Source organism: Prinia subflava, chromosome 2, assembly GCF_021018805.1.
Source record: "Prinia subflava isolate CZ2003 ecotype Zambia chromosome 2, Cam_Psub_1.2, whole genome shotgun sequence".
In the NCBI taxonomy this organism is placed as follows: domain Eukaryota; kingdom Metazoa; phylum Chordata; class Aves; order Passeriformes; family Cisticolidae; genus Prinia; species Prinia subflava.
Genome location: NC_086248.1, coordinates 81001028 through 81024467, shown reverse-complemented (window position 1 = coordinate 81024467; position 23440 = coordinate 81001028). Strand labels below are relative to the sequence as shown.

At 41.6% G+C, this 23440-nt stretch overlaps 1 protein-coding gene and 1 non-coding gene across 2 annotated transcripts in view; one reads left to right on the top strand and one right to left on the bottom strand.

Moving 5' to 3' along the window:
- Positions 1–8430: 8430 nt before the first annotated feature.
- On the bottom strand, positions 8431–8523 carry TRNAI-UAU (transfer RNA isoleucine (anticodon UAU)). Its single transcript is given in 2 exon segments — positions 8431–8466; positions 8486–8523. It is a non-coding gene; the product is annotated as a tRNA-Ile (tRNA).
- Positions 8524–12429: 3906 nt separating this feature from the next.
- The window catches only part of HAAO (3-hydroxyanthranilate 3,4-dioxygenase), a 31953-nt gene continuing 20942 nt past the window's right edge, over positions 12430–23440 (top strand). Inside the window, exons 1-2 of the mRNA XM_063391902.1 lie at positions 12430–12509; positions 15790–15868. Of these exons, the coding sequence (XP_063247972.1) occupies positions 12430–12509; positions 15790–15868 (159 nt within the window). The remainder of the gene's footprint in view (positions 12510–15789; positions 15869–23440) is intronic.

The window sequence follows — 23440 nt, the reverse complement described above, 5'->3', positions numbered from 1 at the left end:
GAAATGGGCTACACAAGCTCAAAGCTACAGCCACCAGTACCACAAGACAAAGGTTTGTAGGTCTGAAGTCACCTCAAGGTTTCCTGCAAACCACCACCATAATTTGACTGCTGCATGGCAACTTGAACTGCCCACCAGCTAGGACTTCACAGACCATTGCTGTGGTCCATGGACATCAAGAAAGTATCTGCAGAATCAAATGATCACATGAGATCCAAGCACAGGATGAACAGAACACAATGAATGGGAACATGAAAAGGCAGGGCCAAGTTCTTCTATGATTTCAATGGAAGAAGCTCCACTAACAGTGGTATTTTATGTTTTTAAACCTCCCACAGAAGCCAAGCCAGATGGCCAAATGCTGCTACTACTAATGTTGCTAATACCCCTGCAGGATTATTTATTGAGTGAGACAGCTAAGACCAGCACTTTCATAGTTAGTAATCACTACCAGTTTTTCCCCCACTTTGTCTGTATCAGTTACAATTTTCTTTCAGGATATGACTTGTTAGTCTCCAATGCCTATTGTTCACATCTTCTCTGAGATTATTACTTAGCCAATGCAAGTACAATTGAATTTAGCTGTGCTGTTCTTATTTCAACTGTATCCAAGCCACAATTGTTATTGGAAACTTCTGGTCTATGTTACTTTGTGAACTGACCCTTAAACCCCAGTTTCTGATATTGTCCAATGGTCATTTAATGGACTAAGTTACAGGAATTTTCACCCCATTATCCCACGGATGAGATTCCAGAGAAAACAAACAACTTAATTAGTAGAAACATTCCACATAAAAATTAAATACAGTCCAACGTGTGTTTCAAACCAGCATTCACTGGAGACATCAAGGAACCGTAGTTTTCCAATTATAACACTACACAAGGAAGTGATCTTGAAGCAACAGCTCACCATGGGTCACACCATGAGTGCTGCTGGCTGTTTTCTTTAGCTCCTGGCTCCACAGGTCACACACCAGTAATATCCCATCACAGCTCTGGAAAGCCTGGTATACAACAAGCCAAGGCAATCTATGCTCTAAGAACAATTAAACAATGTCTAAGCAAAGAATTCACTGGGCTAATGGATCATTCTATTTGCCTTCATTTGCATCTCACTTGTGGAAGGGACCTGGTACTCCTCGTTCCAAACGAAGCAAATGGAAGCCAAATCACTCTGCCACAGTGCCAGCCAAACACATCTGTTAAGATTACTTTGGCTACTCTTGTCTTTTTTATCAGAAGGTTAAAACGTTATCAAACAGCACATAGGAATATTGCTTGGGTGGCTATGTTTAGAGTAGGAGCCAAGCACTGCTTTATATCAGCAGCCATAGGCATTTAAATAATAGATAAAATGTAAAGGGAAAGCTCAGAAGAACAATTTTGCACAAAGTTATCTTCTTCCAGTGCATGATGCCTCTACCCATGACAAAGAAAAAAAAAAAAGTCAAGAAAAAAGCTTTTAAAAGTCAAGTCACAGGCATGTATCAGATGAAGGACCTAAGGAGCATTGTGCCTGTTCTATCCTCCCACCCTGTGGCCACGGAACAGAAAGTCCTCTCCAAAACGACGGCTGCCAAACGCAGCAGCCTCACACCATCCACTGGTCAGCGCACTCAAACACATACAAAGGAGATCATTATGCCCCTCTCATTTCAGGTGTCATCCAGGAAGCTCATTTCCACAGTTTGAACAGTGACCATTCCAAACTGCTGGTGTTCTTCCCAGCAATTGTATTTTGCGGTTGTATTTCCATTTCCTTTACCGTGTATGCATAAGCAGGCCTCTTTTTGGTCTGAATTATTTACCCTATAATTTCTGCTTCTGTTTTCAACTAGTATTTACTGCTGAATCATGCCAAAAATCACACATACTGAAGACTGCAGTGGGTCATACTTTAAAGCCCCATAAATTTCCTGGTTTCCTTGCAGCCAGACATAAGCTTCCCATTACTTCGGGCCAAACTTTATCCTCCTATGGAACATGAAGCAAATTCACAGAACTCAGTGAAAATGCACCCACTCGACTATACATTAATACTACATTTAAAAAACAGTCACTTCAGTCTTGATTCATTGACAGGTTGGCTTCTACTTTTGGAAGCATTCAGATGACAGAGGTTATTCCTCCAAGACCACTTCAAATACATTATATTTGCAATAAGAGGTCTGTTTGCTAGATATACTTTACAACACCCAGATGCTTAGAATCTGCTTTGGCAGACAAACACCAGCATCAGGCAGGCATCCCTAAACAGCTCTAAAAATCTGTCCAAGTGTTACAAGAATTCTTTCAAAGGGCTACAGTTATTAGGAACCCACAGACAATTACCCTATTTTTCTATTAAAGATATTTGCCCTCAAACACAGAGATACACAATAGCACTCCCAGTACCCACAACGAAGCAATTCCAGAAAAAAAAAAAAAAAAAAAAGATTTTCAAAGATACTATGTGTTAAAAATTTGAGAAATGGTAGCATAACCAAGCATTTCCTTTATCATAATAAAAAGCAGTATTTTTTTCCCTAGGTTACAGTGGCTCAGGGCCACTGAGCTGGCCCAAGCTGCAACCACCTACAGCCACCTGAGCCACCTCAGGAAGCGCAGCACTTCCTGCCACTCACCAGGGATTTACAGGAGCACAGTCACTGCTGTATTGAGACAAGGCTACAGGTGTGGAGCTCCTGCCACACTGGAAACCCCTCAGAGCACTTGACCGAAGTGGGAGATGAGTGAAACCCTTCAGGAGGCAGTTGGGAGTATGGGGAAACGCAGGTGGGGAGGGAAGCATCTGAAGGGATGTTTCTCACCTTTCCTAAACCAGTGCCAGCTTCAAGGCAACCCTTTAGCTTTCTGAAGTCGAGTCTCGCCCATGAGGAGGAAGGTGGGGCAGGAGCAAGGTCAGGGGAGAGAGAGAGAGGGGCCGAGTGGCCCAGAGCATGAAAGACATTAACCTTCCAAACCTGGATCCAGGCACTTAATACAGACACCCTCAAAAAAGTGCCCCCAAATCCAGCAGCATTTTCCTACAAAATTCCCCTAAGCCTGGAGACAGATGTATTTTTACTTCCAAGTGATACAACAATGTTAAAAAAAAAAAAAAAACAAAAACAAAAGTGAGGCAGCTCACTGACAAAGCTACATAAACTTGCATTGTTAACAGCTTTTCAATATTAAATGGCTTTTAAATGTGCTGGCACAAGTATGATGTGTCTTTGCTTAAAGACAGATGTATATCCTTCTCTACACAGCATATAAATGATGCCTAAAATTAAGATGTATAGTTAATCAGTTCTCATCCCCATCTCAGTGGGTAGGATAATAGGAAAATAAATGCAAGCAGTGAAGTCAACTGACTCTTGAGACCTGGCAACTGATTTTGAATGCTTGTGTTTATTGATTGACAGCTTCTCTTCACAAAACTGGTAAACAATCTAAGTTACACCATGCAGCCACATGTCTTCCAGCAGAATTGCCTCTTAAAAATTTTCCACCATATTTTCAAAAGACAGGTTTTAAAATTACTTTATCTTCTTCCACAATCTTCCTATGCATATTTTATTATCTATAAAGTTAAATTTCCAGAAGTATTCCTTCACACTGCCATAAATATGCTACCCCATGTACAAAGATTTTTGAACTAAAGCAGCCTGTAAAGGCTCAAATGCCTACTTCAAGGGAGCATCCCTTCCCCCAAAATTTGTAATTACAGGCTCTCTGACTACCCCCTTCCATTTCAGCCACTTCCCCAGCTTGTTCTTCCTCTGGGTTTGGTTTAGTTTGTTTTGCTGTATTTTGAGACTTCTCCAAGGTTTCAAATATTTAGGCTGCACCAAAACTATTTGAAGAAACCAAGAGTCTTTTTCCACCTTAAAAGCAGAGCCTAACACAGCAAACTCAGCATAAGCAAGAAAATTAAATGGGCACAAAATCCATGACTGATTGTCCATTTCCTTCCTTTTCCAAACCAGAAAGCTGAGCTCTCCAACCCTCCCAACACCAGCTTCAAACCCTAGAGAGACCAAGGGGTCTCTTATATTGCCATACTAAAGTAACCACTCAAAACACACACAGAAGAAAAACCTGCCTCTTGAGTTCTCTGTTTGCTCAAGCAAAACGGACAGGCCAATTTGCTTTCTACAGCAACTCCATCTTAGCTTGGCCTGACTAGCTAACACTTACTCATTTGTTTTTCACTGCCCTAGGCAGCACACTCATGTAGCTATAGCTAGACTGACTCCCCCTTGTTTTCTCCTTCTTTGTGCCCATACCCTACCTCTTTTATTCTTCTCTCCTTGTAGCATCCCCTTCACCAGTTTCAGAGAGCAATGCATTAAGTCTTTCTCTTTGGGAGCTTTTCTACTCCTCTTACAAGTTCTTCTCACTTCTCCACCTTCAATCAGCCTGCATCAGCCCCACTGTTCCCCTCATCTCTCAGTCCTTCTCTTCCTCAAGGAGGCTTCCACATGACTTTTTTTTCTTTCCTTTTCTCACCACCCTTGCCTTTCCTCCACAAAAGCAGAGTCCTTCTATTTGGTTTCAGAGTTCTTCCACACAGTTTTCAAGCACCTACACTTTATTCCTCTCTTCCCAGCTACTGTTTCCAAGCCCAATACCTCCACAGCCTCCCCTCCACAGTGGGAAGCAGCCACCTGGACTTCAGGCAGCCCTGCATGGAAAGCAAAAATTTTATTTAAGAGAATCTAAATCAGGCCTGCTACACTGGAACTTTGACACAGGACTGAATTCATAGAGACTTAAAAAAACATGATACGCCCCATTCACCTCTGTTACTCAAAACACAACAGATCAATAGACTTTAATTTCAGACAGCTCTTCAAGATGTTACATACAAAGGACAAAGGTAGTGGTGGAACCCAAAAGAAAACCAAAATGCATCTATACCTCCCGAGGACTTGGTTTCTAAGCAACCTTTGAAATTTTGGCCTATTGTTCTCTACAGTGCACAACAGAGCATTCAGCAAGTGGTTTCTATTTTTAGAACGTCGTGGAATGTTTTGCTTTCGTCTTTTTCGCTCTGTGGGACCACAGTGCCATCTATTGGGAAAAGCTATAAAGGGCAGACATTGCCTGTCTATTATTTGCAAAGACTCCCAAGTATTTATTACTTTGATTTCATAATAATTACCTAGGCCAAGTCCTTACCATAGGCTTTTAAAGGCATTTGTTAGGATATGCAAACCCCAATATTATGGAAAAGTCCAGACTTCTATATTTAAAATAACTTAAGCAGACACTTCAGAACCTCACAATCGCAACTGTACTAACATGCCAGAGGCAAGAGTTGCCACTCTTAGAAATAAACACCAGGAAGATCTACCCTGCATAAGCCTTTCTTTCTCAATCCCACATCTGCCATTTCAGCGGGGCTCCCTGTTTGAGCAAGAGCATACAGGGATAAACACAAAGCCTGCTCCCTAACCTGATCATTATTAATCCTCCAAGATCAGGCAAGAGATACATCTTTGAAAATTCTCCTTCCATCAATAAGCAGCACATGTCAAGCTTTCCTACATCTGTAAGCAGCTCCCCTATCTTTCTACAGTCATGGGAACTCAAGAGCAGCCAGAATCAGCCTGTAGAGCACTCAGAGCCCATACTCAACATTAAACAAAAAGCAAGACAAATTTTAAGAGGGACCTTTTTAAAAAGGATTCCAGAAGAATTCTAGGAGTTTGGGAGATCCAGACCTATAGGCATGCCATCCACACCAGACAATTAAACAGAGAGGCAGAGGCTAAAAAAGGCAGGCCCCTAGATAAGCCAGGCAGCATGGAAGACTCACCATGGGGAGGTCTTTCTTCCTGAACACACTTCCAGGAGCATCCAGGCCCCATGACAGTCCCTTGCTAGGTGACAGCAGCCTAAGACCAAGATTCCCCTGCCTACCACCTCAAGGGCAGCAATGAGCACTGGGCAGTGGCTCAAGAAAGGCGCACAAGCTCTGGCACCTGGCTTTCAAAAGGAAAATGAGGCACAGGTGAACCATGTTACTGTTTGGGGAAGACGGGAAGACGAGGAAGAGGGAAGGTGGGATTTCCTCTTCCTAGATCATGGTGCAGCTGGCACTTTGCATCCCTCACACACAGGTGTTTTCCAAATATATCACGTGGCTACACGGGAGATTTAGAAAATTAGCTAGTGCTAACACACAGACATTGGGATCTCTCCCATAATGGTGAGACGGTCTTTATGCCCACACGTACTGATATATGTAACTACATACATGTTTTTATGCATAACCTGCTGCCAAGTAGCCTTAGAGCATTAACCAACAAACCAGGACCAAAATTCCTAATAAAAAAACAACTTAGCATAATAAAAACATACTTTCTTCTCACAAGCCTGTAAGACACCTAATTTTTAAGAAAAGGTTTCGAATACAAGCAACAGGCCAGGGCCCTCCTCATTTCACCTCATGAGAGCTGCTGCTGTCATGCTGGAGCCCAGCTCAGCACCACACAACAAGAAGCTCCTCACACACCCTGGAGAAACCTTGCCCAGGTCCGACTCCCCTCCCAGGGGCACTCAGATCACCTCCTCCATCCGCCCAGAGCAGCCCCGGGGAAGGGAATGAGGCAGGATCACTGAGCTCAGCCCAGCACGGCACCTTCCCGCCCCACTGCAGCACTGCCATGGGCTGGGCGGGAAGAGACCCCCACGGCCAGCAGCACCAGGGCTCACCACACCTCACAGCCCTGCTGCCTGCCGCAGGAAGGCCTCCTGCTTTAGCATTCACTTTGTCATAAACAGCCATCAGACAAACAACATGCTCATTTTCCTGGGATTTCTGGTAAATCCACACAAATTGTCCTGATTTAGCATGATTTTCAGTGTGAAATGCCCATCTTGGAACATGCTGCCCTTCAGGTGTCAGGCACATCAAGAAGAGCAGAAACGCAAACAAGTGTTGTCTCTGGTAGGGATTGTTTCTTTTTACTTTTTTCCAGGGTCAAAAATCAGCAAAAGCCGGGCTAAAGACTATGGCAATGAAGGAGATCTTGTGGAGAAGGTCACAGCACTATATGCTCCTACTGCACATCCTGGGTGCTCTCTGGCTCCACAGAGGCAAGTTGCAAAACAGCTGTGCAGGCAACAAACAAAACATCTGCTTCATGTACCCTGAATGTGGCAAAAGTTGTATAATCACTTGCCCAGCAGGCCAGAGCAAGACCCCAAATATCAAGTTAGCTGTTCCTCCTTGGCAGGAGGGTGCAGGAGCTGCTGCCTGTTCCTGGAGACATACACGGAAGTGGGAAAGGAAGCAGCACTGCCCCCATTCAGTTTCTTAAGAGGTCTCTGTCCGAGGAATGGAGTCCCTCTCCCTTTCTAATGATTTGTGGTTTGGTTTCTTATTCCCCAGTTACACAAAAACAGAATTTGCATTTTTTTGGTATTCTTAATACTTGTGCAAGTACTCCTCTGTACAGTCTCTACTCCTCAGCACTGTGACATGGATATCCTGGCATGAAGAAGAGAGCATGAAACTCACTGCAAGAAAAATATGAATTTTATTCATCCTTTGATACATTACAGATGTCTCTTGTTCCTTACCTGATTCAGGGATTACCAAACCATCATTGAAAGCAGTGAAGTTAATGCAAAATCCAGAGCGGACAAAGTGGTAACCAAAAGACAGAAGGGATAATTAAGAGACTGAAAGTGGCACTTCAGGCAGTTAATGCCTGCAGTACAGATAAAGGGCTGATATGAGCAACAGACACCCCTGGCTGCATGATCTTGAGGGCCTCTTTGAACTTTTTCGTACAAACTGCACTGTGAAAGCAGCAGACTAGATGTTATATAGAGGGGAGTTCACAAGATCAGGGCCTGAACATCCAGGAAGTGTCCCGCACCCTTCTCCATTATGGAGCTGGCCTTTCCCCATGGCCCTGCTGCCTTCCTTAGATGGCGTAATCAGAAATTATTTGAAATATTTTCCTTCCTGCTACAGTGTGTGCATTTGTAAAGCATCACCCAGGCACTGAGCAGCTACAAAGACTGCCACCACCAAAGGAGGCAAAATGGAGAGATGTTGTCACCGTTGAGTTGCAGCGAGTAGAGTGTTTACTTGCACTCCGTGTGAAACAACACGGCATAAAATAACCTTTATTTCCTGCAAGTTCTCACTCACAGGCAGCTCTGCGGAGGAACGCGTTTGCTATGTGCAGTGACAGGGTGCCCTGAAGCCTCCCCCCTCGCCGGGGACAGGGTCCTGTGGGCGCACACACGCGGCACTGAGGCGGCGGCGCTCCCGGTGCGCCCGCAGCAGCCGCCGCTACTCCGGGCCTCTCCGGCGGGCCCCGCTGCCGCCAACGCCGCATAATTTTTCCCCGCACTTTCGTCCTCCTCCCTGCGGAGCGCCGCCAAATCCCAAAAAAAGCCCGTCCTCCCTCCCAAAAAGCTGTGTGCTCCAGGTGAGGCTCGAACTCACAACCTCGGCATTGCTCGGCTTGTACTGCTGTATAAGTACCGCGCGCTAACCGATTGCGCCACTGGAGCCCTGACACCAACTTGTCCCGAACGCTTTATCAAGGGCTCGCTCGGCCCCGGCGGGGGAAGGGCGACGGACTCTCGCCCGCACCCGCGCTGAGCGGCGGCCCGGGGCCGCCCCGGTTCCCCGTCCGGGGCGCGCTACCCCGTTAGCGGCGCGGGGAAAGCATGAGGGACGCTGCACCGCTCGGGGAGGGCGGCGCCCGCGAGCAGGAAGAAGGGCCAGCGGCCGCAGGGCCCGGACAAAGCTCTCCCGAGTGGCCTCCCCGCGGGGACGCGGCCGCGGGGGTGGCGGGAGAGCCCGGCCCCCTCCGCCGCCGGGCGGGCGGGGCTGCGGGCGGGGCAGCGGCGGCGGAGGCAGGTGACGGGCGGGAGCGGCGCGGCCTGAGCGCCCTCGGCAGCCCGAGCTGCCGCCGGCTGCAGCGCCCCGCAGCTCCGTTCTCCGGGGACGGGACAGACGGAGCCCGGCCCTGGGTGGTGCGGGACCGAGCCTCCTGGCGGCCTTCGCAAAAGGCACTGGCCGCCGGGTCAGCGAAGGGCAGCCATGCTCACGGGCAGCCGTGGGGTGAGGAGGCGCCCTCTGTCGTGCTCAGCTCCAGGCCGCAGCTAAAAGTAACCACTTACTGCCAGGGAACTAAAGATTATCTACAGGTATCTGTAGCATCGCCGCTGTGTGCGACACGAGGGATGCCTGGCCTTCTCAAAACAAGTGTGTGTTCAACACTACGTGTGCATTATTAAAATATGCCTCCAACACAGATTTATTTTGCAGTCAGATGTGTCCCACCTTGTGTGGCAAAAAGATGGTGAACATAATCATGAGCAGCAGATATTTAAACCCACGTGTGACTCCACTCCCTCTTCCCCCCTAATCCCCATGGTAAATGAAACGACACTTTTTGAACAGAGAGGAGTTGCTTCTCACTTGCCAAGAAAGTTTTTCTGCTGTTGATATTATTACAGTGGGCATTATCTAAAATATATTTCAGTGGGCATTACCTAAAATATATTTCAGTGGTATACACCGCTGACAGGTGAAGCAGCATGCAATTGCTGTATGTGATCGTTGATGTATGTGATCATGTCTGGCATGGAGAAGAGAACTGGCAGTTCATTTCTTGAGAGAATTTTTGCATCATCACATAGCTATACCTATGGCATACCAGAAAACGGCAGCAATCTTCATTACCCTTAACATCATTATGGTAACAAAATAGTCCATACCACACTAAGATAGCTGGGCGGGGGTGGGGGGTGTGGGGAAGTACTATGGAGACTGTAGTTTAAAAAGTATATGATCCAGTGTCAATATTTAGCTTGTAATTTTTTGTTAACATATCTTTTTTGATGGACACATGCTTGTAATTATAAGTGTCTAATAGGTCTGGTGGTTGAGGAAAGTAGAAGAATAGAGTAAGTGTTGTCCAAATGCAGTTTTTTCCAGTAAACCTTTTTTCCTGTACCCTCAGTGCAAAAAATGAATTATTTTCATGTAGCAGTTTTGTGCTTCGGTACTCTTGCACTTCTCTGGCAGCAGAAGGTTACACATTGAGTCCTTACCTTTGCATAAAAAGAAGGATCAAGGCCAGAAGGGGGAACAGAAACCCCAGGTGCTGGAACAGGCTTTGATGGATGTGAAAAGCCATCATGAAGCAGACTAGCAAGTAAAATCCAGGCCTCAATCAGTTCCTGAGGTGTATGAGATGAACTTATTTACTTGGGTGTCACAGAGACTGCAGCACTGTTTTTCTTTGTCTCTCCTATACACTTCACAGAAACAGAGTTCATAGGCTTTCATGCAATTAAGTTATCTGCATTTCTTAGCCCTACTATTATATGCAAGAAGTGGCAATTAACTTCATTTTTCAAAGCCTACGATTTTCAGAAGGTTGCAAAAAATGTTACCTTGTGATAATAGCCTCTGCCTTATATTAATGGTGAATTTTGTAAGTGAACTTTTTGCCCTTCTTGAGTAGGTTTAAGTATCAGGTTTTCATACCTCATACCAGACACAGAATGGATTTATGAGGCTGCATCTGAGAAAGTTTTTTCTGCAGGTAATACGTACCTTGTATTCTGCCTAGTGGGAAAAAGTGGAGACTAGGGATTAGAGCTGTGGTTGTGGACAATAGCCCTGCAGTTAAAAGTGGTACTTTAGTACCACGATGAACAAGGATTGGCTCAATCAATGCCAGGATATGTGTTTTTTCCCTGCTGTGACTCTGGAGCTTCTCTTGCCTTTCATGCCCAACAAATGGAGTTACTAATGATGAGGCAGAGCTTTACAAAACCACGATCATTAACTAGAGATGCCTGCACTTCTCCAGTCCTGCCATCTGGGTCATAATCTCCTAAGTGAAAGTGCATTTTAAATAGAAGCTCTCTTTGCTTCACAGCTAAGTACAGAACTGCCAGCAGCCTACAGGACAAAAAGAACCAAAAATGTACCTGTCTGTAAGTTCAAAAACAGGCCTTATAAATTTGCTGTGTGGTGGTGTCTCACAACAGCCCTTCTGTTGGTAGAAATTCCAAGTTTTAAATAAATGATGTACTGGTGGTGTTTTGTAATTGAATAAAATAATAACTACTACTATGTGCTTATTTCGATGAAATTTCAGCTAGTCCCATTGTGTTTGTATTAATGCAGTGGAACTGTAATCCACATGTGGATTTTTTAATCCCAAAATGAATGGATTTTTTTCCTGTTTTATAAATCACATAATGAGTTTAAACTAAACTAAACTAAACAAAAAGAAGTGATAGTGATGAAGATAAAACAGTCACTCTTACAAATAATTTATAAAAGCACAGTGTTAATTCAAACTCCATTTCCTTCTTCTGGTGGAAAATTACGACAGTATGAGTTAAAGAACACCCAATTTTGTATTGCTCATCATGCTGGATTTTTGGACCTGTAGCCACACTGCTCATGTGTGCAAGCCATGGAAAATATACCACTCACTCTAACCAGATAATTTTATCACTTTATACCTATACACATTCACCCACTAAGCACAGTGTAGATGAAAGTGGAAGACTGAGGTACGTCAAGAGCAAAGTGCTAAAATATTGTAATATCTTGGGATTTTTTTTGTTTACCCACTCATTTCATGTGTTTGGAGTCTGAAAAAATGTTTATAGATTTCTTTATTTAAAAAAATGAGTGGCAGGGAAGAGAGGGAGCAGTCGTATAGCAACTGTGTAGATCTTGAACAGAAACTTGTGAGGGAATAAAGACTAATAAAGATCTGGGAAGTGTGGTTCTCAGTTTCTTGTTTGCCTGGCAATTTGATGGCAGTATGCTTCACATTTCCACAGGACATCAAGGTCAGCTCTCCACAAGCCCTGCTATAACACTGGCAGAGCGGATCAAATTAAGAACAGCTTTATGGACAGCTGCTCTTGGTCTTACAAATGCAGGAGACATCTGTATTTTGGCTATTTGGCAAAACAAGATACCAGTATTTCCAAACAAATACACATACCACAAACATTTAGCCTTCAAATGTTGAAGGGAGGTATCTATATTAGCCTTGAAAGCAGTGAATGCCCCAGCCTCATCCATTTTTTCTGACTGTGGAACAAGGCCATTTTTGTAGAGAGGTAATGTACACAATTCCGGCTGATGCAGTAAAGAGAATTAAGAAACCCCCTATGGCAAAACCCAGTCTCCAATAAAAATATGTATTTTAAAAACACTAGTCAATAATTAGCCAAGCTGCTGTGGCATTAGTACTCTCTATGAAGCAACCTTTGGCTGATGGACCTGTCCCCTTTGACACTGAAGCCTGAAGACACCTCTCCTACCAGCCAATCCCCTGAGCACTGGGGTTGGGATCACGGGCAGTCTGCTCACGGAAAAAAACACTCCGTAAATTCTAATATCTCAGGCAAAAGTTTCTGAGGTGGGGGACCATGGAGCTTCTTGTGAATGTAAGAAAATGGATAGAAGAAAACAAAACTGCCTTTTTGCCACCTGTTTGCAACAAGCTTATGTAAGTAAATGAAAATTTTTAATTTTTTCCACCAATTATTAGATATACAAATATTCCTAGCTGTAAGAGGAAGGTGCAACAATGCATAAGTGGTAAAGATTATTAAGGAACCATAGTTCCTCTCAGGCTGCAGCCAGAGTGCTGTTCCAAAGAAGAGAAAGTGAGTGAAATCTATTTGCAATAACTCAGCAGAAGCTGCAAAGATCTACTTGAATACAAGATACTTAACTCAAAGTCACTTGTAGGCAGGGAGACTGAGTTAAGAGAATTTGTGTCAGGCTCTTTGACAACAAACTCCTAGAAATCAGAGGGGATGGAATCATATCCAAAACCAAATCACAACCTGAAGTAGCTAAAGCTGCTGAGAATCATCCCAACATCACAGAGGAGCCAAAGCTGCAGGAGCAATCAAAATCAGAAGGATATATCACTGAAAAACAAGGAAAAAGGAAGGGCAGTGGTACCAGAGGATCAGATGTTCAGGGCATTTCCAGATCTGTCAAGGCAGGAGGGTAGGGAGCCTGAAGGGGCAGTTTACAGCCGGTTACCGTATTGTGAATGAGATAGTTGTATGTACACCGTGCATATTCTCTGTGTCAAAGATTGTGAACAAATTCCAATGTAGATTATCCAATGTGTGTCAAAATACTAACGAGGATTTAGTTTGTCAGTGAGACTGAGGAGAAAATATTTTGTCTAAAACTCTGTATGCAGAAACTTTTATTAGAAAGTATTCTCTCTAGAAAGTGACATACACCCAGGTTTTATAAAGAAATTGAAAGCAGTTTCTTAACTTTAATTCAGAAAAAAACTTTCTTTATAATTTTAATCATTAAAAAATATATATATATGCCTCTTGCCCTCTGCTTAGGTGCTATCTCTCATGAAAAGCTGAATGGGCAGTAATGTATCAGTGATATTGATTTCCATTTACAGGTGCAAAGGTTACTTTTCAAAGCAATGGTTACAAGACAGAAATGGTAAGGAGTACATCCTTACTGCCTTGTCTGTATTGAAACTATAGCTGTATGTAGAACTGAAAAATTCTGAAACTGCAATCACTACAGGTGTTCCCATTTCTTTCATTTTCAAAATGGATTTAGGAAGCATTTAATGAAGCATGTTCATTTCTGAAGTTTACCAATGATAATGGGAAATTTTTAGTATTTTACATATTTGGAATATTCATGTGTTTCTTTCCTTATCAGTACAATGAACGTTTTTGGTTTCACTGCACTGTTCTGTACTGCCTACTAGTAGTTCTGTGTAAACCTTGAGTAAATCTAGAATGTGACATCTGTCATAGATTTTTGCCCCATAAGCATTTTAGAAAGTTACAGTGAAACAAGAAACATTTTTTGTGATGACAACTGCATAGTTTAAAACAAAATTCATTTTTCCGACGTTGCTTTAGCCTATGCAGAAAGAGAGGAAAACCATCTTCTGCATGGATTCTGAGTCTACCACCACCTGCACCTGGTGGATAAGAAGAGAAATGTAAGAATACAGAAAATTTAATAGTCCATTAGTTAGCTTCTCATTCTAACAATAGTACAGTCAAATAATTTTCTCATCCTTGAAACTTTTTTAATACTCCTAACTGCATTTTGGCAGTCTTAACTGAAACTGCTTTTCTTTGCTATGATATTTCTCCTTAACTTAAAGCAATTACATTAACCAGATAACTTTATTCAGCAAGATGGACAAACTTACCATTTGGAGTTCCTCCTCATATTTCATAGCTGGAATCTTTTGATGGTGTCAGTATATATTTGAATGATTGAATGATTAACCCATAGCCTGTTTATTATATAAAGCCCAAGTAAATCTACAGGATAATAAAATTAATCATAGATTTGCCAAATTAAGAAGTCCATCAGTAATTGTTTTAAAGCAGTAGTTTCACTTTTACTTAGTGAACTAATAACAATACTGAATGTTTATTGAAAAAAATTAACCCATCTTTACAGTAGACTACAAGATACCGACAGATTATCTTTGTTTTATTTTATTTTTCAGGGTTGATTTTCATTTATTTCATTAATCATTATCTATATTGCTGCTGTTTGGGTCATCCTGCCCTACTTCAGTAGAAGTGTTCATTAATACAGAAATAATGCAGCATGCTGTTGAAAATGAATATTAAATCTGCATGGTACAAACAATTTGGATTTCAGTTCTTTATTTTATGATACAGATATGAAGCCCAGTGCAGTAAAATATACAGCTACCCATGGAGAAAACAGTCAATTCTAATCCTTTAGTTTTATTTTACCAAATAATTTGTCACTGTTACTTATTAGGTCTACTTTCCTAGTCCCCACAGCGTTGGCCATTATCATTTAAGTCCTCTTCACAGGAAAAGTGATAAAGGTAACAGGTTGAATATGTATGTGCAACCACTCAGGACAGGCTCTCTCAATTTAGGCTTACAAGGTGCTGACACAGGGACACCTTGTTGTTCTCTGTGTTTCAGAGGATGGTGGCCCTGCTGGTTCCATGTTACTCCTCATTGCAAAGCACAGGTTAACACACCTCAGCTCACTTGTCAAACAGCAGAAGAACAAATTTCAATTCACAGCTAACAGGCCTGATTTTGAGGGTTTTTTTAGCAAAGGAAAACCTGCTACCTTACTTTTTATTAGTGTGAATGGACTGATAGGTAATTGGGGTGATAGCCATTCCTTGTGATAGCTGAGAGGAATGCTCATTGGGACTCTTAAGAGGGGTAGAGTTAAGAAATGGCCTGGAATCTCCTTTTCTGAAATAGCCACAACCACAATGAAACCATCGTAATGTTGTTCCAGCTTAGCAAAACCAGTATAAGCAGAAGAGAAGTTAGCTGGCAATTCCTACCATCAGTATCTCTGGTAATTCTACCAATGTGGGGGGAAAGTATGTTTTTACCTTTATTAACTTTCAAGAGTTTTACCTTTACATAATCAGCTCATGTTGAAAAGCCTTTTTTTCTAGTTCCTGTCTCTTTGGTAGCATTCTTTATCTTTTCAATTCAAAGCTCTTTTCACAGCTGGCAGCTCTTGTTGACCCATTTTCATAGCTGGAGGCATTGAAACACCAGGAGGGAGGTAGTTGGCCTCAGGTCACCCAACAGGACAGTGCCAGAGCAGAGATATGCATCCAAGGTCGCATGAGTTCTTACTGGCTGCTGCTTTTCACTCAACATTGTTTCATTGACTCACTGTCCTAAAAGAATTTTTAAAAATAAATTAAATCAAGATCATGAATAGAGGTAGCTTCAAAATGTCACTTTCTTTTCTAGGCATCGCTATCAATTAAATGTGATGTTTGTTGGAGGGCCAAATGAAAGGAAGGATTATCATATTGAAGAAGGAGAAGAGGTAACCCATAGGTTATTTATATTATTCTGATTTAATTTATCTTTAATGATTAAATGCAGCTGCTTTTGAAGCTACAGATTAGCAATGCCAGGCTCAGTGATATTGTATTTATGAGATCTATTCGTAGGCTTTAAAAGAATCATTCTCCAGAGCCATACATCATCTGTGCATTTTGTTTGAAACAAGCACATGAGATCAGATCTATTTTGCTGTAATTCATTTCCAGCAGAAAACTAGAGAAAGTGTTCTGACATATCAGTGTCTGGTTTCAACATTTTGGAACAGAACTTTAGGAAGATAATGATATTTTAAGGCAATATTTTGTTGCATAAGAGCGATCTGTATTTCAAAAGTAACTGTGACATTCAAAAATCAAAAATATATTCATTCACTAGAAAACACATTTTTTGTGGACTTTGTGGAAATCATCAACTTTTCAGCTGTCATTTGAATTTGGATAGTTAAAGAATAGAGTCTCTATATATTTTTTAAATCATTCCCCTGTGCTCAAAGCCATTCCAACTTTGAGTTGTGAGTAGCCATTGTGCCAAATTCGGCATAGAGGAAGAAAGAGTAGAAACCAAACAAATTTGTAACAATTTACACCTTTTTTGTTTACTGCTTTTTTCTTGGAATTGCTTGTTTGGCCTGGGGACTTCACCACTGGCTCTGAAAGAATCCTAAGGGAAACTGGTTACTAGAGGCCTGAAGTAAGGGTGTCAGCATGGAGACAGTTTGCCTTGCTTTCCAGCAGAATAATTTAACTTCATGTCATTCCAATGACCTTTGACAACCTAATTTTAAGCACCTTTGGAAACTCAAGCCTATGCATCTGCATAGTTTTAGGCAGAAGTGGGTCAAGTTTCAATAAATTCTTCCAAAAAGAAAGAAAAATTCACTTACTAATCATTGAATCATTTCTCCCTAGACCACCCCAGCATTTCACAAGAGCCTTCACTGATTTCCTGTTCTAACTGTGCCCTGCAGGTGTGTGTAGTCCTTACAGATGCACAGCTCTGGGAGAGCAGATGTTGAGTTATCCCTGGGTGACTCCCACCCGTGTTGGATTGTCACCACCGTCTCCCAGCCCACCTGTGGCCATAGGCACAGGCACGTCCATCACGTGCCAGGTTGCCAAAACACTCCACTGAGCCCCCTCTCATGGGCTGTGCAGGAGGAGCTCTGGCAGGGAGAACCCAGGATCAGGCCATCAGACTGCTAGGGGTTCCTTAAAAGAAAAGTTAGGCTGATTTAGCTTTTTTTTTTTTCCATATTGCAATGTGTTCCTGTATTTGTAAATAACTTGGCCTACCCTTTTAGAAACTCTTTATATGACTTCTCAACAATATAAAAAGTTAGCCATATGTATAAGGCATAATTTTTTAATTTACTCTTGCATAGTGATATTATTGCTAGCTCAAGTGGAAATAAGGTTTTTTAGGTATGCTCATTTACATAGTAAGCTTCCCACAATTACTCAGAAACCAAAAATGGAAACATAACAACTCTATCACATCAGAAAACTGGCAATACACACATCAGAAGCATTATCAGTTATGTACCAGTTTAACATATGGGCCAATTTTGTTCCATTTTAGAAAAGTACATTATAGTTATTCATTGCATTTTACCATAGCTTTTTATCAGACACATTTGCACCTTCCTGTGATCTAACTTAGAACCACGTTTCTCATTAGAGAAGAATTGTGGGGTAGAGAGTATCCTAGCAAAAGGGCAAATTCCTAAATTAGAGTTGGGATTAAAAAAACCCCACCATTCAAAGCCATGTTCAGCTCTTTATTTTGTCAGAAAAAGGGTAATTTATAGTTCTGGGTGATAATTTGAAGACAGACTATATAGACGTACTGTCAGCGGGCCAAATCACGAATGTGAAAACCCACAAATCCTTCAGGCAAATTTAGCTGATGCTGTTCTACTGTGAGTATTCCAATAGCAAAGGAGGGTTGGTTTGGAAAGAAAGTTAAATTTAGGATTGTTTATATCTGTCCACTCGCTATCTTGTGCCTGTTATCACACAGTGTATGGAGCATCCTGTGGCACAACTTGCACTTGCAAGCCTGAAGTTCAGGGCAGCAAAGGGTTGGCTCACAGCGATAAGGGCTGAGGAGCCTGCTCCTGCTCCCCAGCTGCTCTCTGCCGGTACCATTAAGGTGCAGGTGTATCAGGAAGATTAGTTCTGGCTGGCTAATTAGGAGAAAAAAAAATAGGCTTGATTTAGACTCCCTTCAAAGCCTTTTAAAATTGTCTTCTGAACAGCCATTTAGGCTAAAATGACTGCTAGTCTAGCACAGTTTTTCTCCTCTCAACCAGCAGGCATTTCCTAAATAACTCTTATATTTTGTTCCTTCTTAGTTTTCTCTGTAGTGCTTCACTGCCTTCCTAAATTTCTGTGCACTACTTCTTTGCCACCTTTCTACACAGAAAGAGTCTCATATCTGAGATCCTGTTTCCCATTGGACAGGTTTTTTAAAGAGAAAATCAAGCTGTACCTTACAAAAGATAAACCTTTCACAGTCTTTGGCTGGAATTTACCAGGAGGTCATATTCATTCTTATTTGTAAAGTTCCCTTTTGCTCCCTTCTCCATCAGAATAGAGATAGATTCAGCAAACATCTGCTCAGACATTCTCTGCCTCTAAATCAGACTAATTCAGAATTAAATGGTTGCTTTGGGAAATGCATTGTCTGTTGGAAGATGGCAAAAAAGTGCTGTGAGAATGGACCTATATATACTGACAGAGCTTTCTAGGAAGGGTTTGTGCTACATAATGAGTTCTGAGGGTTTCAAATGAATGTTATTCTGATGTGCCTCATTTGTCAAGAGAGTTTTGGGTTCCATGGACTAGCGACTACAATTCTTGTGTAGTCAACTTGATAAGGCCACTTCAAAGTTTCTGTGGTAGCCCTGACGTGATCACAGAATCGCTGAGGTTGGAAAACACTTCCAAGATCATTGAGTCCAGCCTTTGACTGAACACCACCCTGTCACCTAGACCATGGCACTGAGTATCATGTCCAGTTGTTTCTGAACACCTCCAGGAATGATGACTCCACCACCTCCCTGGGCAGCCATTTCAATGCCTGACAACCCTTTCCATGAAGAAATTCTTTCGGCTGTCCCACCCAAGCCTCCCCTTGCACAGCTTGAGGTTATGTCCTCTTGTGCTCAACCCCTCACAGCTATGGGGGAGCAGGTACCAGGGAACAGTCCTCAACACTGCTTTGTCTTGGATTTTTCATCATACCATAGCATTTGTGACAAGAAGAGTTTTGGTGTTAACATAGCCTACAGGATTCATGGTATATTTACTACATTTTCACTTACTTGTAAAGCCTGAGGGTAGGAAAGCAAAACAAAACAAAACAACAACAACAACAAAAAAAACCCCCCTTCTTCCAAAGAAATAAGTGAAAACTCAAGGGGACCATGTGTTCTGGAGAAAGTTAATGACAGAGAAACCCCACAATCATAACAAAGCCTAGCTCTAATAAAAGAATTTCAGAATTTATTTACTGGATTGTATGAGCTGCTTTGGAGGAAGGTGAGATATTCTAACAGCTAAATCTAGGATCACAAAAGTAATTAGGCTGCTATCTCTTTACCCATCTCAGTCCACCACTTACACACAACGAATCTGAACTGACTTTGATTTAGCTGACTTTGATTTCTTAACAATTTACATTCTGATGTTGAGTCTATATAAAACAGTGCAGTTCCATGCAGAGAAATTCACATCAGCCAATCATCTACCGCCTGCAACACATTTGCATTGGCACAAACCCCACTCAGATTTACAAGTCCCACTTCTCATTGTGTTGTATTTTACCTTAGGTTTCTGCTCTCAAGCATCTAGGTTGTTTTCTATGGATAAAGCCACCTAACTATAGGCACAGCCCCACAGACCCAAGGCCCTCATATTGCAGTCCTGAAGAGAACTCTCAGAACAGGAGTTCCCCCTCCTTTGATCATCTTGGTGAATCTCTTCAGCTTCATCTAGCACAGTCACATGGCCTGACTGAGATACAACTTCATGCTTTGAAACATGATACAGGTTTGAAGTCACATCTGCCACAACTCATCTCAGTTTTCTGACCTGAGTTTTGATTTCTCTTTCTCTCCCTCTCACGCAGACACCACAAGTAAGACTTGGCTCCAGTTTCTGACAGATTATCTGCTTAAATTAAGCCTGACCCCCTTCTAATGTATGCTGCTCTCCAGTCAGCGTGCTTTTGAGAAACTCTCCCCTATCAGATCAATTTGCCCTTTGCATTGTATAAGGATAGGGGAAATCCGAAAACAAGGGGAAAGTGGGGCTAAGTGAGCATTCCCATAGGTTGTTTTGTGGTGCTTTATATCCCAAATAAATCTGAGAACCTGAATCACAATGAAGCAAGAGAAACATTTTTGCTTCTTTACATTTAAAACCCCTCACATTTATCTAGTAAAGAGTCCTGGAATATTTTTATAAGAAACAACGCTCCTATTAAAGTGTAATAAGAATGATGATCCTTTTGCATCAGAAGGAGATTGTGTCTTCAAAAATAATTTTGCTGCATAAGATTGTTGGGATGAGTTTTGGCTAGTATTCAGGTTTCTCAGATGACATGTAAATGAGCAGAGGGAAATAAAACAAACCATACCAAAAGCCCTCAACATGGTTTTCTCTACCTTCCTCATCTATTTGTCTGGTAGAACTTCTGATGGCTGAAAAACCCTTGTGATGAGAAAGGCAGAAAATTGTTTTTCTGTACTCAAATAGATCAGTCACCACTGAAGTCTGGAGAACAGGCAGGCTCTACTCCCACATCAGAATCTGATTTGCTCTGCCAATTAATTTAGTACTTAGCCATATGACAAGCAATACAAGCCAGGATATACCGAGCCAGAGCCTGATCCCTGAAGTGGCTGAGCAATCCCAAATTCCACTTTTAGATGCAGTCAGAACTCAAAGTATCTTGCTTATAATTGCAGATCTCTTTAGAGGTCTGTAAATAAGCTGTCAGCTCTCAAAGCCCTCATGGAGCTCTGGGTTCCTCTGTCTAGGCAGTTTGATATCAAAGGTGGATCCAAATTAAATTACATACACTGTACATGAAAAAAAATTGTGAGGTTTTTTAGTTATTCAATACAGACCAATTACAAATACTGTATTCTTCTACTACTATGTGCTTCTTTGTTTACTCTGCTAGGATACAGATACCTGGATGAAGGAGCAATTCTCGCCATGCTAATATAGTGAGGATGTTAGTGCTCTTTTTAAGTTAGTATCCACATGTTCTACTACCCTGTTGAAATTTCTGTCAAGAGAAGCAGCTTCAGCAATGTTTCCACTGATGGCAACAGTGAATTCCTACCTCTGTGCATCTCCTCCTCTTGCCTCCAGAAGTGCCAGCCTAATTTATTCTATGAGTATTCATAATTGCATGAAATATCCCTGTACAAGCTTGAGAGTGATTCAGCACTGGCCATACTCCTTCCCCTTCAGGTCTGAAGCCTGATCAAAAAGGGTGAAGCAGACTAAGGAAGGACGATGTATTTCTCCTACAGCAAATAAAATTTAAGGAAAATTAAATTAATTAAAAAAACCCTCTCAGTCTTAAGATGTTTTGGTTTGAGTTTCGTAGGTATATCTGCAGTTTTTATGATCATATTGAGATGTGTTATAAAATAATGTTATTCTTGAGGCCTAGAAGCACTTTTAGGTGGTTCATAATTTCTAGAGGTAAGGTGAGCATTAATAAAGGAAGTGTTTTTAGTATAATCAGAATGAGAAGATAGCACATAGTAAGCAGAAAACTAAACAAAATGCAGAAGTCTGGAAAAGGAGAAGAAGAAAGGAAGAACATACAATAACAAATAAAGAAGCACATTTAGTAACAAAGGATAAAAAGAATGGTGAACAACCCTTTTATTCTTCCTTGAGACAGGTTTTTCACCTAGAAAGACAAAATTCATGCCCAGTTGTGAGCCATTATGCAGTAGCAATATAAAAATATAGGCTTTTCTACAAGAAGAGATATATACATTTCCCATAACAAGAGGCCTTGTCATTAATAAGGTGTTAATAGAGAGAAACATTGCACATTTCCTCAGTTTTTACTGCTACTGGGGAGAATGGATACTACATTATTCCAGTAAGAACAATACAGCTGGGAAAGCTTATATTTTTAAGTGCTATGAACTCTGTTGGCTTACTATCCTATCTATGTAAGTGTATATATTTGGGTATATACATACATATGCACCCAAATTTTCTAACTCAAGTTTCAATTTTTTTTCCAAGAGAGACTTAGGAAAACATTAGATTTGCCCAAAAGGCAAATGTCAGTCAGTATTTAGATAAAGTAAGTTTCCAACAAAAGACTGTGTTGCCAGTCTGGCCTCTGAAATGGGCATGGACTGTAACTCACTGAGATATTAAATAGCTGACAGTTTCCGTGATAAAAAGTTCAGGTTATATTATAAGCAAAGCAGTATATTCAGTAATTGCTGCCTGCAATTGCCACTTGTATTAATCACAGTTACATCAGATGATTTATGGATGACTGAACCACTCAGGCATTTAAATGAAAAAAAGTTTTCAAGAGTAGACCATAATTTACAGTGAAAGGTACTATTTAAATTCAGTCAGAAAAGCACTTTCATTGACAATGTGTAGCCCACGTGATTCTGCAAAACAATTCTTTTAATTCATAACTTAGTGTTTATAATCTTTCCTTATAACTGTGATGCTTCACCTGTGAACTGACATCCACTCTCAAGTTTTTCATTTCCAGAAAGGTTTCTCAGCTGCATGGTTCATGTCAGAAGCAGGATAAAACTCTGCCTCTGTGGTCTTTTCCCTCATCTACACATCCTGTGCATGTGTTCAGTGACAGCTGCCCCAGAAGCTGCAGGGAAAATAACACCCGCAGCTGGTGTGACAATCCATCTAGATCATCCTAGATCATCATCAGTCCTAGATGAACCTTTAATGAACTTGAGGAGGGTTAATTTCCACACTCAGATCACTCTCTGTTGTGCAGGGAGAAATTGGCCCTGCCTAATGGAAGGAGGACTGCTGTAGAGTTGGGTGCTGCCCTTCAGAAATACCAAAGAAAGCCAGAGCAAAAGAACACAGCAAAACAGACTGCAATGAGGATAAGGAGCCTGGCACTGTGGCCTTCTGGACAAGAGCTGTAATTTATCTGTAGTGATGTCCTTGGCACAAGGTGAACTTTTCACTCATATAAAAGCTCTCAGCATGAGCTTTTTTCCACTGTATCTTCAGTTGTCCCTATTGTTTTGTTCCCTTGGCAGCATATTTATTCTTTCTCATGTTCAAAAAGGTGTTTCTTCAATTCCAGGGAGCATGTATTAATATTTCAAAACTCTTTCAGAAATAATACTGATTAAAACATTGATTAAGCTTTTCTAATGTTGGAAAGAGTTCAGTTCAGGGGTTTGCTTGCTTCAGTGGTTTCTTCTTTCCCCTATTTATTTTTCATTTTGATGAAGTTGTAGAGAGTTGTTATAAATAAGGGATTTTTTCCATTATAGTTCTAACTTTGA